At 42.9% G+C, this 18149-nt stretch overlaps 1 protein-coding gene across 1 annotated transcript in view; it reads right to left on the reverse strand.

Moving 5' to 3' along the window:
* Positions 1 to 271: 271 nt before the first annotated feature.
* LOC132393480 (calmodulin regulator protein PCP4-like) overlaps positions 272 to 18149 on the reverse strand; it is a 114439-nt gene continuing 96561 nt past the window's right edge. Inside the window, exons 2-4 of the mRNA XM_059968762.1 lie at positions 10108 to 10159; positions 3417 to 3491; positions 272 to 607 (exon numbers count right to left, since the gene is read on the reverse strand). Of these exons, the coding sequence (XP_059824745.1) occupies positions 474 to 607; positions 3417 to 3491; positions 10108 to 10159 (261 nt within the window). The 3' untranslated portion in view covers positions 272 to 473. The remainder of the gene's footprint in view (positions 608 to 3416; positions 3492 to 10107; positions 10160 to 18149) is intronic.

Raw genomic sequence — 18149 nt, forward strand, 5'->3', positions numbered from 1 at the left:
GACCCTTAACATTAACCGAGAGGTCCATGGGCCCCAGGCTGGGAGCCCCTGGTCCAGATAAAGGGTCCCAAACCAAAACATCAACTTCTCTCCAGAGATGCTGCCTGACCTGTTGAGTTTCTCCTGCGCCTTGCATATTGCTCCATATTCCACGTCTGGAATGTCCTGTGACTTCAGTTAGACTGAGTAGCTATGAGAGTCGAACTGGAGTAGCACGAGGAGCAGTGGACAGTACATCTCCTGCAGGCTCGAGTAAGAAGTTCACTGAAAGTACTATGGGTACAATACTAGTTTTATTAATGTGTGAATAGGTTACAAGGCAATGACCAAGGGGAGTATTACAGAGACATTTTAGGGTATATATTCAATACACACAGATACTGCAGAGTTTTTATTTACTGCATGCACCCACAGAAGAAAGCTTTGAGGGAGTTGTCTGTTCATGTGCTGCCTCGCAGCATCCACGAGAAATCCTAAGAAGGATCCTGTTTCTTCTTCTGAAATTTCCTGAACTGACTCTGTATAGCGACAGCAGCCTTCTCTGTCTCAGGGGCATCCAGGTCAATGTCAAACTCCTCAGTGTCCTCCTTTGTAGCTCTGGCCGCATCTAGGAGAAGGAAAGACTGGAAGGTCAGCTTTGGCCAATTGTTGACCCATTAATCCCCCTCAATGACCTCCTGAGGTCCCTCAGCCCCCTTGAGGTACTGAGTCATAATACAGTTCTTTCTCAGGATGTCCCAAATTACTTAATAGGAAATTTATGGGGATTATTAACCTCTCTTTGGGACACTGAAGGAAAGTGGAGCACCCAAAGGAGAACCTATAGGGAGAACATGAAAAGTCCAGTGCACCAGAAATTAGAATTAAACCCAATTCTCTGCAACTATGAGGCAGCAGTTCTATTACCTTCACCACTGTCCCACCCATTCTAGGTGAAAGAAACGATATAGCAGATCCCCCATAAGTGGACTTTATGGAAAGTTTTGGTGCATTCAAGGCACATGAATCATTCACAAGAGGCTGGTGAAGGTGGAGGCTATTTTCATCATGTATGGTTCTCTTTAGGTGGAAAATAGTTTGAGAGTGAAAAGACATTGAGTGCTACAGGCAATGCTTTCTTGAAGAAACCAATTTTAGCACCATCCATGTTTAGGGAAGACCAACTTTGACAATGACTTTAGAATCCCTTTATTTATTTATTGATTGATTGGTTGATTGATTGATTGAAATACAGCACATAATAGGCCCTACTAGCTTTCCAAGCCACACAGCCCAACAATCCCCCTAGTCTAATCACAGGACAATTTATAATATCCAGTTAACCTACCGACAGTGGCAGGAAACCTCAGTCTCCAGTGTAAATTCACGTTGTCACAGGGAATTCGTACAAACTTCTTACAGACAGCAGCAGGAATTGAACCTAGGTCGCAGGCACTGAGAAAGCCTTGTGCTAACCACTCCGCTAGCATGCCACCTTCAGTCAGCCCACTCCGCGTCTCAGCACTGGATTTTCTTTTTTTCTGTGGGGAGAGGGGTACAATGTTTTTCCAGTGTGGGGGCCAGAGTATCTCTGGTCACCCTGACATCACCTCCACTGTTGAAACCCTTCACTCGCATCTCTGGAAGGAGGAGAGTGAATAGCTGCATAAAAGGTTACTTTATAAGCAGAATAGAGCCGCTTAATCAATCTGCTGCTCCTGCTGACTTGCGGTGGCAGGCATGGCCTGCATCCTCATCGATCGCCCCCTCAGAAGCGCTGCTTCAGCAAATAAATCTCTGTGAACTGAATAACGAAACTGATTTACTGCTCTGGCTCTGGGGTGAAGGAGCTTTAACGCGTTGTGACATTTATTTTTAGAAGGCTCATGGGAATCTGCCTACTCACTGACAATGGCTTTCCAACAGTGAGTTTAATTTATTTTGAACTTTCACTCTCATCTTTCAGTTGCTGAAGGGACTACACAGCAACAGCCATACCCACCGCACCCTTCCTGCTTCCTCATTATGTTATCACTAAGATTTATTACGTTGTCCTCAGAACAAATCAATTAGTCCTAGGATGGAAAATGGCCCATTTCTCAATATGCTATATTGCCTACAGTGTGTAACAAGTCTGTTCCTTTTAAAATTAATTAATTCCAACATTTTCAGATTTTTTGTGAAATTTAATATTAATTTGTACTTCACTAGGATCGTTCAGAATCTTGACCATTAAGTATTCTAATTTAATATTATTAAATACACTATTAAATACCATGCAGGAGTCATGATAGCATATGGGTTAATTCATTGCCTTACAGCACCAGTGACTGAGTTTGAAATCCCATCGCTGTCTGTAAAGAGTTTGTACATTCTCCCTAAGACCGCGTGAATTTCCTACGAGTGCTCCAGTATCCTCCCGAATTGCAAAGACGTGTGTGTTGTAGGTTAATTGGTCACATGGGTGTAATGGGACAACACAGGCTCATTGGGCCAGAAGGGCATGTTACTGTGCTGTACCTCTACAAGATTATTTTTATTTAAATATTTACTTATCGGGTAATTGACTGCACCAGATTAGGTAACAAACAACGAAAGTCCTGTTGGAGGGTCTTGGTCCAAAACATAATTTCTTTATTCCTCTCCATAGATGCTGCCTGACCTGCTGAGTCTCTTCAGCATTTTGGATGTGTTACTTGGGACTTCCAGCATCTTCAAAATCTCTTGTGTTTATAAACAACAAAAGTTCTTTTTTTTAATCTCTTTTTGGCGTTTCTTTAATGCCATTTCCAAAAAAAGAGGTATTTAGTCAGAGTAGTACTGCAAGGGGACTTCTGAACATAGGTCTTAAAATCTCATGAGAGGCTGAGAAAATGATCAAAAAGTTTTAAAGGAAGATGACCTTTGCACAAAGGGGTGGACAACATACTTCAGGAATATATATTCCTTTGAAGAGCATACAGTATAGATTTACTAAAATATTACCTAGGCTTCAAAGGTTAAATTATAACAAACAAAGGTTATATTCCTGATATGTAGAAGCCCGAAGTTGGCATGATTCATGATTTCAAATTGTTGAGGAGAACTAATGAAGAAACAGTGAACAATCTGCTGGAGGAACACAAGCTGTTTGAGCAGCATCTTTGGGGGAAGAGAAGGAACTGTTGACATTTCAGGCCAAGACACTGCATCCGGACTGAGTGGAGATAGGGAAAATAGCCAGTATAATGAGGAGAGGGACAGGAATGAGAACAGTGCCAAAGAGAGAGGTGAAGGGTGATGCCCAGATGGAATTAATGGGGGAAAATGGAAGAAAAACATTTTTACTGATAGCAGAATCTAGGATAATGTGGCGCAGAACCAGGCCTTACGAGAACTGTCTACAAACATCTCAGAATTGGCTTGCAGAAGGGTGGTTGCGGATGAGCATATCCTACCTAGTGGTGGGTGACTAGTCCTGTTCCACAGGGATCCATTTTGGGACATCTGTACTTCCTGATTTATCCAAATGTCTTGGATAAGCAAATAGTCAAGTTCAAAATTCAAAGTAAGTAAATTGTGAAAGTACAAATATGTCACCATATACAGCCCTGAGATTAATAACCATAATAGAATCAATGAAAGATCGCACCATCTTGGGTGTTTAAACAAAAGACAACAAACTGAAAATACAAAAAGAAAGAAATTAAAACAAATACATAAATGAACAAGCGACACTGACAAAATGCCGGAGGAACTCAGCAGGCCAGGCAGCATAAGACCATTAGACATATGAGCAGAATTAGGCCATTCAAACCATTGTCTGCTCTGTCATTCTATCATTTTTGATCCCGAATCCCATTCAACCCCATACCTTCTCACCACATCGTTTGATGCCCTGACCAATCAGGAAACCAATCAGGCGGATTCAGAATTGGCTTGCCTGCAGAAGGCAGAGGGTCATAGTGGAGGGAGTACATTCGGATTGGAGGGTTGTGACTAGTGGTGTCCCACAAGGATCGGTTCTGGGACCTCTACTTTTCATGATTTTTATTAACGACCTGGATGTGGGGGTCGAGGGGTGGGTTGGCAAGTTTGAAGACAACACAAAGGTTGGTGGTGTTGTGGTTAGTGTAGAGGATTGTCAAAGATTGCAGAGAGACATTGATAGGATGCAGAAGTGGGCTGAGAAGTAGCAGATGGAGTTCAACCTGGAGAAGTGTGAGGTGGTAAACTTTGGAAGGACAAACTCCAAGACAGAGTACAAAGTAAATGGCAGGATACTTGGAAGTGTGGAGGAGCAGAGGGATCTGGAGGTACATGTCCACAGATCCCTGAAAGTTGCCTCACAGGTAGATAGGGTAATTAAGAAAGCTTATGGGGTGTTAGCTTTCATAAGTCGAGGGATAGAGTTTAAGAGACGTGATGTAATGATGCAGCTCTATAAAACTCTAGTTAGGCCACACTTGGAGTACTGTGTCCAGTTCTGGTCACCTCAGTATAGGAAGGATGTGGAAGCATTGGAAAGGGTACTGTGGAGATTTACCAGGATGCTGCCTGGTTTAGAGAGTATGCATTATGATCAGAGATTAAGGGAGCTGGGACTTTACTCTCTAGAGAGAAGGAGGATGAGAGGAGACATGATAGAGGTGTACAAGATATTAAGAGGAATAGACAGAGTGGACAGCCAGTGCCTTTTCCCCAGGGCAACGCTGCCCAGTACAAGAGGACATGGCTTTACATTAAGGGGAGGGAAGTTCAAGGGGGATATTAGAGGAAGGTTTTTCACTCAGAGAGTGGTTGGTGCGTGGAATGCACTGCCTGAGTCAGTGGTGGAGGCAGATACACTAGTGAAATTTAAGAGACTACTAGACAGGTATATGGAGGAATTTAAGATGCGAGATTATATGGGAGGTAGGGTTTAAGGGTCGACATAACATTGTGGGCCGAAGGTCCCATACTGTGTTCTATGTTCTATGAAACAATCAAATTCTGCCTTTAATATACTCACAGACTGGGCCCCCAGCAGAGATTTCCACAGATTTACTACTCTCTGGCTCAAAAAATGCCTTCTTGCCACTGTTTTAAAAGGTTACCCCTCAATTTTGAGGCTGTGTTCTCTGGTTCTGGATATCCCCACAATAGGAAACATCCTCTCCACGTCCACCCTGTCCTGTCCTTTCAACAGTTAGTAAGTTTCAATGAGATCCCCCCATTCTTCTAAATTCCAGTGAGTACAAGCCCAAAGCTGCCAATCGCTCCACATATTTTAACCTCTCCATTCCCGTAATCATCTATAGAAAAGAGTAAATAGTTGATGTTTCTTGGCAAGACCCCATATCAAGATTTTCCATAGATACTGTCTGGCCTGCTGAGTTCCTCCAGCAATTTATGTTGGCTGCTTGGATTTCCAGCATTTTCAGATTGTCTCTTGTTTGTGATTGAAATAAATAAGCAATAAATATTGAGAACATGAAATGAAAAGTCCTCGAAAATGAGTCCATAGGTTGTAGAAACATTTCAATGCTGGGGCAAGTGAAGTGGAGTGATGTTATCCATTTTGTTTCAAGAGCCTGATGGTTGAGGGGTAATAACTGTTCCTGAACCTGGTGGAGTGAGGCCTGAGGCTCTTGTACCTTCCTCCTGATGGCAGCAGCTAGAAGAGAGCATGCCTGGGTGGCAGGGGTCTCTGATGATGGATGCTGCTTTTCTGTGACCATGCTTCATCTAGATGTGCTCAGTGGTGGGGAGAGCTTTACACATGACGAACTAGGCCGTATGCATTACTTTTTGTAGGCTTTTCTATTCAAGGTCAGTGGTGTTTCCATAGCAGCCTGTGATGCAGCCAGATGACAGTGTTACGTCCGTAGCCCCCTCCTTTGTGAGAATCGCAAGATCACTGTTGGGTTGGGTCAAGGGGCCCAGGAAATGGGAAAAGAGACGTGCAGGCTGGCTCGTTTCCCCGGCGATGTAAAGCTACGGGACATGGCCATTGTCTCTTGGAGACCAATTTGTGGATTGAGCTACTATACTACGTGAATGTCCTCAGGCAAAGTGGGCTGGTTGAGGGAGAAAGTGCACACCCCCAACCTGATTGACATCTACGACCCTGCGAGTCAGGATAAAAGAGGGTCTGTAGGAACAGTCCCTCAGATGCACCAGAAGAAATGTTAAGCGACCACGTAACAGCAGGAAGTCATCTGAAGGAAGCCACGTGCATTCAATTCCGTGGCTGGAACCACGGAAAACAGTTTTTAGCTAACAACGGGAGAATCTGCTCCCCTGACCCAACGGATTGGCATCATAAAAGACCTGGGCAAGTTTAAACCGTATCATTTTTAAACCCAACAACTTTGCAGCTTGAACAAACTGATAGTGTCTGTTATCTTTCCATCAGACAATACATTATCCCCTAGACAACGATAGAGCTATTCCTTATTGGTTATTATTATACCCACGCTTTAGATTTAGTATTGACGACATATATTATCTGTATGTTTGCATTAATCTTATTTTTGTGCCCTTTATCAATAAATACTTTTAAAAATAGTACCATCAGACTTCAACGGACCTCTTTATCTTTGCTGGTAAGTGATCCAGTTACGGGATTGCGTAACAACAGGAAAGTTAGTGTTTTTTTGTGGATAGTGCAGAAGATGGTCGAGGATTATAGTGAAATTTGTAGGATAGAGAGATGGGCTGAGAAGTGTCAGATGAAGTTCAATCTGGAAAAGTATGTAGTGATCCAATTTGGAAGGTTAAATTTGAAGGAGAATACAGGGTTAATGGGAGGATTCTTAGCAGTGAGGAGGAACAGATGGATCTTGGGGTCCATGTCCACAGATTCCTCAAAGTTGCTGTGCAGGTTGAAAAGGTGTTTAAGAGGGATATGATGTGTTAGCTTTCCTTAATCAGAGTTCAACAGCAGCAAGGTAATATTGCAGCTCTATAGAACTCTGGTTCGACCATACTTGGAATATTGTGCTCAGTTTTGGTCACCTCTTTATACAAATGATATGGAATATTTACAGAAAGTGCAGAGGAGACTTACCAGGATGGTGCCTGGATTGGAGAGCATGCCTTATGAGGATAATTTAGGTGAACTAGGACTAGGGCTCATTTTCAAGGAATCTTGATCTCAAATTCTTGAGAGATATCGCTTATTTATTTATTTTGATTTTTTTATTTGCACAGTTTGTTACCTTTTGCACATTAGTTGTTTGTCTAGCCTGTAGGGTGTGGTCTTTCATTGATTCTATAGTGTTTCTTGGATTTACTGATGACACCTCGGGGTTGTATATGGTGACATACATGTACTTTGACAATAAATTTACTTTGAACTTTGAACTTCCTCTTTGGAACGAAGGAGGCTGAGAGGTTACTTGATAGAGGTGTACAAGATAATATGAGGGTAGATCGAGTGAATAGCCAGAGACTTTTTCTTGGACAAAAATGATTAATATGAGGGGGAGAGGCACTACTTTAAGATAATTGGAGTAAAGTATGGGGGGATGTCAGAGGTATGTTTTTTAACACAGAAAATGGTGGATGTATGGAATATGCTGCCCATGGTGTTGGTAGAGGCAGGTACAGTACGGAATTTTCAGAAATTCTTATATATAGGCACATGGATGATAGAAAACTGGAGGGCTATGTGGGAGGGAAGGGTTAGATTGATACTAGAGTACATTAAAAGTCAGCACAGCATCGTAGGCTGAAGAGCCTGTGAAATGCTGTAGTATTCTATGTTTCATGAATAAAATTAAAAACCCCAGATTTTTAGAAAGCTGAACTTTTCATCAGGAAATGCTAATTAATTGTGGGTCAGATACTAATTTATGAGTCTGGGAGAGTTAAACTAGCAAGGGCTTTAAGGAGAAAGGCAAGAGTATGAAGTTGGATCACAAATCAGCCATAATTTGATTGTTTGCTGGAACGTGTTCCATCTCTTCCCTTGCTTCAAACGTGCACCTTGAAGCAAAACCTGACAGGAAACCAAGTGATTGATAGTTGAGAGTGCAAAGTGTTTGGGCAGAGATTAGCTCCTCTGTCATAGATCCTTGTTTCTGTCTAATTCTGGTCACCATGCTATGGCAAGGAAGCAAAGATTATAGAGAAGGTGCCAAAGAGATGGCTACAGTGATAAGGGATTTCTGTTATATGGAAAGTTTGATTTTTCTTGATGGAGCAGAGAAAGCGGAACAGAATGAACAGAGAGAACTCATTCCTGTCCAGAGGGTAGGGATTGAAAATAGGTTGCAGAGGAGTCAGGGATGATCTGAAGAAGATTTTCATGTAGTTAGGTAGGAAATTCGAAACCTGAAAGACTGGTGGGAGTCTATTTAGTCTTCACTTTCTGAAAGAAATTGTACAGATTCTTGAGAAATAAACTAAACTATTGAAATCGGATAGATTTTTGAGAAATAAACTACACTCTCGCCTAGGCCAGAGTTAATCAGACCCTGTCTTGTTCTCGTTCAGTAATGGTTCATGGGTCACATCTCTTGCTCTTTCGCAATCTGCGACGGTCCTGACGACTCATTTCTTTGAAGCCCCCATAATGCCAAGGAGAGAGTAGGTTCTGCACAGCGAGCAGCTAACAAAACCTCTCTACCCCACCTGTATAGGCTCACATTGTACCCTCCACCCCTGTCTCTGACACTGCTCTACCAGGTCCTGGTATTTGGCCTTCTTACATTCAAGTCAATAACTTTGAGAGAGGAGCAACTGAGGGGAAAAAAATAACCTCTACTGAGCACCCCTTGCTCTTAAATAAAGGTAGTGACTAATTGACAGGGTGGGTTCTGTCTAAATAAAGCACTGGAATGAGGGAAATTAATATCTAAAAGCAAGCAAGAGAGACTGAAGATTCAAGGAATTGCTATCTGCAACATTATTTTGAGCAGCATTCATGGCATACAAGCAGTGCTAAGGTATTCCACCCATAGGCTCATTGCTCATGTCACAGCTGGAAAAGTTGGGCTGATTGTTAAACCAGCCACAAGCAGAAAAAAAGAATTTTGCCCTTCAGTCGGTGGGGTGTGAAATATTCTTCAGCCAGGAAACTCCGATTAGTTTCAGCCGACTGTCATTAAAACAAGATTTAACAGCCAAGTTTATTTATCATGTTTACATGAAAACATACTGTAAAGGACATTGTTCACTTTAAAAACCAACACACCTGAGGCTGTGCTAGGCGGCAGCCCGGAAGTGCCATCACATATTCCGGCGCCAAACTATGTCTAGACTTCTAAATATGTCCAGATTTTTTGTGTAGCAACTTCAATAACTGATAAAGGAACTTCCATACTAGCCATAGCAATAAGTTCCTTTATCTCTAAATGATCCAGAAGGTGGAAGACAAATTGGAGGCTGCCAGGCCTTGAGAGTAATACAGACAAGAAATTGTTCAGATGCTGGAAATCCAAAGCAACACACACAAAATGCTGCAGGAACTCAGCAACAACTATGGAAGTGAATAAACAGTCGACGTTTCATGCCGAGACCTTTGTTCAGGACTGGAAAGGAAGCGGAAAGACAACAGAAAGGTAGTGGGAGGGGAAGGAAACTTTGATGAAGATGATGGGTGACGTTAGGTAGGTGGGAGAGTAAAGGGCTGGAGAAGAAGGAATCTGATAGGAGAGGAAAGTGGATTGTAGGAGAAAGAGAAGGAAGAGGGGATCCAGAGGGAGGTGATAGGCAGGAGAGAGTGTAGGGCAATGTAACTGGTGGAATTTATAACCACCAACATTGAGTTGGGGTTCACTCTAAAGGGCTGGTCTGATGTGATGATGTAACTATGTAAATTACTTTTACCATGCTCTGTGTTCAGTGTTTGGAGTACAATAAATGAGTTGTTATGTTTTTTCTTAAACATAAAACATCTCATGTTGTTTTATTTGCAAGAAGAGGTAAAAGGCCAGAGAGGAAGAAGGGAGGGGGAGGGAAAAATTACTGTAAGGAGAAACCAAAATTCATGCCATCGGATTGGAAGCTCGTAGAGAGTAATATTTCTTATGTTCTAGAAGACCTGGGTGAAGATTTCACTGTGAAGAAACCATTTCAACATGAAGAAATTCCTGTGCTAAAGACCTCTTTGTTTCCCTACTATTCCCTGCCATGCAAGTGCAGAATATTAAAGCTGGTTACCTTTGCCATCTGATGCCTTCTCTTTTCCATACTTTGCTCCAGTGTTTTTCCTCTGGAAAAGAAAGCAAAATGCCATTGTTTTTTTTAATGCATTTTCCACATGCATGGATCCATCCCAATGATTGGAATGCCCTCGTTGCTGCTGTTGCCTTTTGCTATCCAATGCACCACCTACAGTAGGGACAATATGGCACTTGACACCTCCCCAGCTTTAGTCAGCTCTTGTTCCTAGTTATCTCGTCCCCAAATGCAAAGTTAAAGTTTGTGTTCTGCACCACCAAACAACAAGGAGATTGCTTCCTTCCAGTCAGGACTGGGAGAGGCTTAGTGAATATTTATATCAGTGTACACATGATGATTCAGACATGCATTCTTATTTTGAAGTCCACGATTAATAGTGGAAACTGTCTTTGTAAATATTCCATGCAGCAATCACGCCCTCCTGTCAATGATATCAGCCGAGTGTGTAATTAGAAGGTGACAATTTTGCATAGAGTTGTTTCCTTTTTGCTCGAGATCACTATGCACTGAAGCTTGTGGAGTTTGTGTACATCTGGAAGTCAGCTGTCAGGCGTGTTTTCTCTTTCGCTTGCTTCCCCCCACGCAGTACATTGTTAAAAGGTATGAGTTCTCACTGAGATGTTAACCTCTTAGAAAGTTCACTGCTGAGTGCCTTTGTACTACGCACATAGTAACACATCCCTGGCAAAATGTCATAACTGCTGACACACATTTACATTGGGAAAGTATTTGGTCAACTGTGAAGCTCAGAAAGAAAATTTGAATGTCATGTCTAAGTAATCATTTGAATTTCGGTATCAATGACGAGCTTCCTTTATTTCCATGTCCTCTGAGCTGTTCCTTCTGACAATAGCTGAACTGGTTCTTTTTCCATGGAAGTCCGCTGATATTAAGGTGCCAACTACCATCAAATGTTTCAGGTGTCAAATAAGCTACGTCCTTCCCAGTTGGTCTCCATGGAAACATATCTCATTGACAAGGTGAGGCAATAAAAATTAAGAGCAGGAGACAACAATCATACCGTTGTCTTGTTAGACAATATGCTCCCAAACAAGGGGGTTAATTGCAAGGGGAGTAAAATTTAAAGAGAAGCAAGATTTTAGGTCTTATGGTCTTATAGCCATCTCTGATTTTGCTCCTATGTCTTATGGTCTTATTGCCATCTCAGCCCAACTATAAGTGACTGATCCAAGAGTATTTAAAAATATATATTTTTTTTCTGGGATGTGCCTTTGAGAGCAACTTAGTCCATGAGGCCTATGTGCGGCATTAGGCCATTCAGCCACATGACCACAAGACCATAAGATATAGAAGCAGAATTAGGCCATTTGGCCCATCGTCTGCTCTGCCATTTTGTCATGGCTGATCAATTTCCCTCTCCTGGCTTCTCCCCATATTCCTTCATGCCTTGACTAATCAAGAACCTATCAACCTCTTCCTTAAGAATACCCAATGACTTGGCCTCCACAGCCACCTGTGGCAATGAATTCCACAGATTTGCCCCTCTCTGCATAAAGAAATCCTCCTCATCTCCATTCTAAATGGATGTTTCTCTATTCTGAGGCTGTGTCCTCTGGTCTTAGATGCCCCCGCCATTGCATATTGATCTGCCTTTTGATCATGACCAATTTGTTATCCCTCTCAATCCCATTTTCCTGCATTCTCCCAGTAACCTTTGATGCCCTTAATAACTAAGAACCCCTCAACTTCTACTTTAGTATAAGCAGTGACTTTCTTGACCTGGAGAAGGTGCTCCCATGGTGCTATTGGGTCAGGAGTTCCAGCATTCGGATCCAGTTGCTGTGAAGGAATGTTGACATTCAACATTCAGGTTCAGGATTGTTTGATATAATTTCCAGTACTCGGGCATGGACGTGTTCCGAAATTGGGATGGTGTATGGCCTGGAAGTGAACCTTGTGCTTTTCATGGGCATCTGTTGGATTTGATCTTTTTCTGTGGTAGAATTCAGGGATTTTGAAGATGCTGTCAGAAAAGCCTTGGTAAATAACTGCAACTCATTTTGGACATGATACCCAGTGGTTAATGGAGTGTTTTTGCATGTTGAATGGGCTGTCAATTAATCAGGGCTGTTTAGCTGGGATGCTGTTATATTTCATAACGGTCATTGGACAGTACTTATCCAAGCACTTGGACAGCATTAGTGCATTCCATCACACAGTTGTGGCTTGTTGATGTTGCAAAGGCTTTAACACATCAGGAACTTGGAATCAATTTGCTTATCTGCTGTTCTTACCTGAGAGAATAGTGTGTTTTACACGAGGCTTTAATTTAAAAATACACATGACAGACCCATGAAAATTGATTTTGGTGCTGTGCTCAGCAAGATGGTGAAGAAGCACGTTATCCTGGGTGGGAAAGGAGGAAGTATCTGTAATGGAGGTAGCCATGCATGGAATGTGAAATGACTAACTGAAATGACCTGAGAAGATCTTGCTCTCCTTTCAAGATAACTTATCCTAAAATGGAATCAAGTACACAGAAGAATTAAATAAATTGTGCAATGATCCAGGGGTGATAAAAGAGCTTAAGTTTAAGGAACCTTTAGGGAGCAGTGATCACGATATGATCGAGCTCACGTTGAAACTTGAAAATAAAATCCAATGTATCGGTATTTCAGTGGAATAAAGGAAATTACAATGGCATGAGAGGGGAACTGACTGAAGTCGACGGGAAAGGGACATTTGCAGGAAGGACAGCAGAGCAGCAATGGCTGGAGTTTCTGCAAAAAATGAGGGAAGTGCAAGACATATTCCAAATAAGAAGAAATTACAATGGCATTGTACTGGATGACTGGAAAATTGCAAATGTTACACCGTTATTTAAGAAGGGTGGGAGGCAGCAGAAAGGAAACTATAGACCTGTTAGCCTGACATCAGTGGTTGGGAAGTTGTTGGAATTGATTGTTAGGGATGAGATTATGAAGTACCTGGAGGCACATGACAAGATAGGCCAAAGCCAGCATGGTTTCCTTAAAGGAAAATCCTGTCTGACAAATTTACTGCAATTCTTTGAGGAAATTACAAGCAGGGTCGACAAAGGAGTTGCAGTAGATGTAGTGTACTTGGATTTTCAGAAGGACTTTGACAAGGTGCCGCATAGGAGACTGCTTAGCAAGTTAAGAGCCCATGGAATTACAGAGGAGTTACTAGCATGGGTGGAGCATTGTCTGATCGACAGAAAACAGAGTGGGAATAAAGAGATCCTATTCCGGCTGGCTGCCCGTTACCAGTGGAGTTCCACAGGGGTCAGTGTTGGGATTGCTGCTTTTTACAACGTATGTTAATAATTTGGACTATGGTATTAATGGATTTGTGGCTAAATTTGCTGATGATACAAAGATAGGTGGTGGAGCAGGTAGTGTTGAGAAAACAGAGAGCCTGCAGAGAGAATTAAATAGTTTAGGGGAATGGGCAAAGAAGTGGCAAAAGTGTGTAGTTTTGGGCTTCTTATTCTAGAAAGGATATACTGACACTGGAGAGGGTTCAAACAAACAAACAATTACTTTATTGTCACCAAACAATTGAAACTAGAGCGCACAATCATCACAACGATATTTGTCTCTGTGCTCCCTAACGTACAAATCGAAGTAAAAATAATAAAAAATTAAATTAGAAATCATAATTAGAAAATAGAAAAGGGAAAGTAAGGTAGTGCAAGTCAGGTCCGGTATTTGGAAGGTACGGCCCAGATCCAGGTCAGGATCTGTTCAGCAGTCTTATCACAGTTGGAAAGAAGCTGTTCCCAAATCTGGCCGTTCGAATCTTCATGCTCCTGAACCTTCTCCCAGAGGGAAGTGGGACAAAAAGTGTATTGGCTGGGTGGAACTTATCCTTGATTATCCTGGCAGCACTGCTCCAACAGCATGTGGTGTAAAGTGAGTCCAAGGATGGAAGATTCACGAGGAAGATTCCAGGAAGGAAAGGGTTACTGTTTGAGGAACGTCTGGCAGCTCTTGGGCTGTATTCCCTGGAGTTCAGGAGAATGAGGGGGGTCTCATAGAAACATTCTGAATGTTAAAAGGCCTGAAAAGACTAGACATGGTGAAGTTATTTCCCATGGTAGGGGATTCTAGGCCAAAAGGGCATGACTTCAGAAATGAAGGACGTCCATTTGAAACTGAGATGTGGAGAAATTACTCTAGTCAGAGGGTCATAAATCTGTGGAATTTGTTGCCACGAGTGGCTGTGGAGGTCAAGTCATTGGGTGTATTTAAGACAGAGATAGATAAGTTCTTAATTAGCTAGGGCATCAAAGGGTATGGAGTGAAGGCAGGGGAGTGGGGATGACTGGAAGAATTGGATTGGTCCATGATTGGATTGCGGAGCAGACTCGATGGGCTGAATGGCCTACTTCTGCTCCTATATCTTATGGTCTTAAATTCCAAGCAACACAGCAGTGGATCACTTTACAACAAAATTATGTTCCGCTATAGTGAACTGTGGTTGGGCAATTAAGTCCCAGATTTACCAGTATTGGGAACTTCCCACTAGGAAGTAGAATTAATTAATTGAAGTGAAATTTTCAGCACAACCCAGCAGATCTGACCTACTGAATACAGGTTTCTCATTCATCTAAGCCAAGCTGCGGAGGTTAGCCATACGATGATGATTGAGAAGCAAAATTTGTCCTGGCTATTATTTATCCCTTGAGTGAAATACCCAAAACAGACTGCCAGGTCATTCATTCTGTTTGTGGGACCTTATAATTTGTAAGCTCCTTGATGCACTTATCCATAGCAGTAAATCACAGGAACTTAATTGGCTGTAAAGGGTTTAAAAATGTCGCATAGCCATAAAAGGCCTTATATAAATTCAAGGAGTTTTGCTTTCCTTTACAACTATATTGCAATAATAATTCAAACAAACAGAGTTTCACCTTCCAGCAGGAATGAACACAAAATGTGAGTGATGGTACAAGATCAAGCAATTTCCCCTCCCCACTTTGCATTCCATAGTTAATTTTTTTGGGAATTCACAATATATATTAGATAGGCCGCCTCTGTAATTCACAATTGATAAGAATTTAATGAGTTATGGTTGTAATAATGGAAGACTGCTGCAAACAGGCACTTAAAATCTCTTTCCATTAACTTGTGTGGAACTGGATTGCTTCATCCCCTGCTGTTAAAAATGTATCTATGTATAGAAATGATCAGTGGTTCAAACCTCTTATTAGTGATAGAGAGTGTTAATATACTGCCATGTGTTTCTATAGAGATAGGAGTTTTTGTTCAAAGCACTGAGATTTTTGGTGCTGACTAGAAATCTTTAACTCCTGTATTACTCGTTGGCCACTCTGTCACGCTGACAAGAAGCTTCTAAACAGAGACTATGAAAGGATCTCCACATTTCAATTCTTCTCTGTAATTGGATGGGACAAAGAAAATGATAGGGCTTTTGGAAGCTCGTCGCTATCTAACCACCCTTCTGCACTGGCCCAAAGTGAATGGATTCTCCTTTCTCATCCTCATTATAGGCCTCTTTATAGGAAGGATGTGAAAATTTTAGAGAATGAGCAGAGAGATTTACCTGGACGAGAAGGCATGTCTTATGAAGATAGGCTGAGCAAGCTAGGGTCTTTTTTTTGCAGTGAGAGAGGATAGGAGGTGACTTGACAGCGGTGTACAAGATGAGAAGAGGCGTAGATTGAGTGGATAACCAGATATGTTTCCCAGGGACAAAATGCTTAGTACCATAGGGGCATAATTTTAGGATGACTGGAGGAAAGTATAGGGAGATATAAAGGTAAGTTCTTTATACAGAGAATGGTGAGTGCATAGAACATCCAGTCAGGGATGGTTTAGATGCAGATGCTTTTGGAGCTACTCTTAGAAAGGCACGTGGATAATAGGACAATGGGGGCTACGTCGCAAGGAAAAGTTAGATTGTTCTTAGACTACATTACAAGGTTGGCTCACCTCCCTACACCAACGAGATCGAAAGAGTACAGAGAAAACCTATAAGGACTTCAGTATCTGAGTTGTAGGGAAAGGTTGAATAGGTTTGGACTTTATTCCAAGGAGCACAGGAGAATGAGGGGAGCTATTTGGCATTCAAGACCAGTGATCCAGAAACATACAAGAAGTCTACACATGATCTACAAAAGGCTATTTTAAGAGCGAATGAACAATTCCAATTGAAGTTAGAGAAGCAATCAGATGTTTGTCAGCTCTGGCAGAGTTTGCAGGCCTGTAAGGTGAAACCTAACATCATGCCTCACTCCCAGATGAGCTCAATGTCTTTTATGCACACCTTGAAGGAGAGAATAAAGCTGCTCCTGTGTGAGTCCCTGCAGCTCTGGTGGCCCGGTGATCGCCGTCTCAAAGGACAATGTCTTTCAAGAGGGTGAACCCTCACAAGGCATCAGGCCCCAAAGGTGTACCTGGTAGGGTTTTGAAAACCTGTGCCAACCAAATGGTCTACAGTGGATGCAATCTCACTGGCTCTCCACTCAGCCTTGGATCACCTTGACAACAGCAATGCCTACAATACGTGAAGCTGCGTTTCTCGTATTGTGCGCATGCGCTGGCCGTGCATGCAGCCTGTTACAACTGCTCCGACTAGTTTTCTTACTTTACTAACATGTTATTTGTTGTATTTTTTTTCTTTCACGGTAACACGTCGAAGCTGCACCCTCTCTAACATCCTGGTGGAGAGAGTTTATTCTGGTTTTTAGCACTGAAAATATTCAGACATGTCTCATTATAGCGGAGCAGTGACATGGTGCATCTCAAACCCTGCTATGTGCCTCTGGTGAAGAGTAAACCTGCAACCTCGAGGTCAGTGAGGAAATGGTCCGGGGAGGCTAATGAGGCACTACAGGGTTGTTTTGAGGTGACAGACTGGCAGGCCCTCTGTGAGCCAAATGGAGAGGACATTGATGGGCTCACAGAGTGCATCACCGGTTACATCAACTTCTGTGTGGACTGCAATGTTCTGGCAAGAACTGTCCTTTGTTATTCAAATAACAAGCCATGGGTAACAAAGGACATTATTGACATCCTGAACGCTAAAAAGAGGGCGTTTAGAGATGGAAATAGGGAGCAGCTGAGGACAATACAGAGGGATCTGAAAGCCAAGATCAGGGAGGCTAAAGACAGGTATAGGAGGAAGCTTGAGTGGAAACTCCAGCAGAACAACATGAGAGAGGTCTGGAGTGGGATGAAAACCATCACTGGGTTCCGTGAAACTCGCAACAGAGGAGCTGAAGGCAGTGTGGACAGGACCAACAAACTTAACCTGTTCTTCAACAGATTTGGCACTGTGGCCCCTGTCCATCCCCCACTTGATTCATCTGTTGTCGGCCCCCAACCAACACATACTCCACTCTTCCCTCCTACCCCTCCTCACAGCCCCCCACCCTGCTCTCATGACTACACCCCTCCCCTACCTGAAACCACCACGTTGGCTTCACAGCTGAACAGGTGAGAAGACAGCTGAATCGTCTCCACCCAAGTAAGGCTGCAGGCCCAGATGGTGTCAGCCCCAGGGTGCTCAAAGCCTGTGTCCCCCAGCTATGTGGAGTACTTCACCATGTCTTCAACCTGAGCCTGAGTCTCCAGAGGGTTCCTGTGCTGTGGAAGACGTCCTGCCTCGTCCCTGTACCGAAGACACCGCGCCCCAGTGGCTCCAATGACTACAGACCAGTGGCATTGACCTCCCACATCATGAAGATCTTGGACAGACATGTTCTAGAGCAGCTCCAGCCTATGGTTAGGCCACACTTAGACCCCCCTCCAGTTTGCCTACCAGCCCCGACTAGGAGTTGAGGATGCCATCGTCTACCTGCTGAACCGTGTCTACACCCACCTGGACAATCCGGCGAGCACTGTGAGGGTCATGTTTTTTGAGTTCTCCAGTGTGTTCAACACCATCCGCCCTGCTTTGCTGGGTGAGAAGCTGACAGTGATGCAGGTGGATGCTTCCCTGGTGTCATGGATTATTGATTACCTGACTGGCAGACCACAGTACGTGTGCTTGCAACACTGTGTGTCAGACAG

This window comes from Hypanus sabinus, chromosome 4 (genome assembly GCF_030144855.1).
Source record: "Hypanus sabinus isolate sHypSab1 chromosome 4, sHypSab1.hap1, whole genome shotgun sequence".
Taxonomy (NCBI): domain Eukaryota; kingdom Metazoa; phylum Chordata; class Chondrichthyes; order Myliobatiformes; family Dasyatidae; genus Hypanus; species Hypanus sabinus.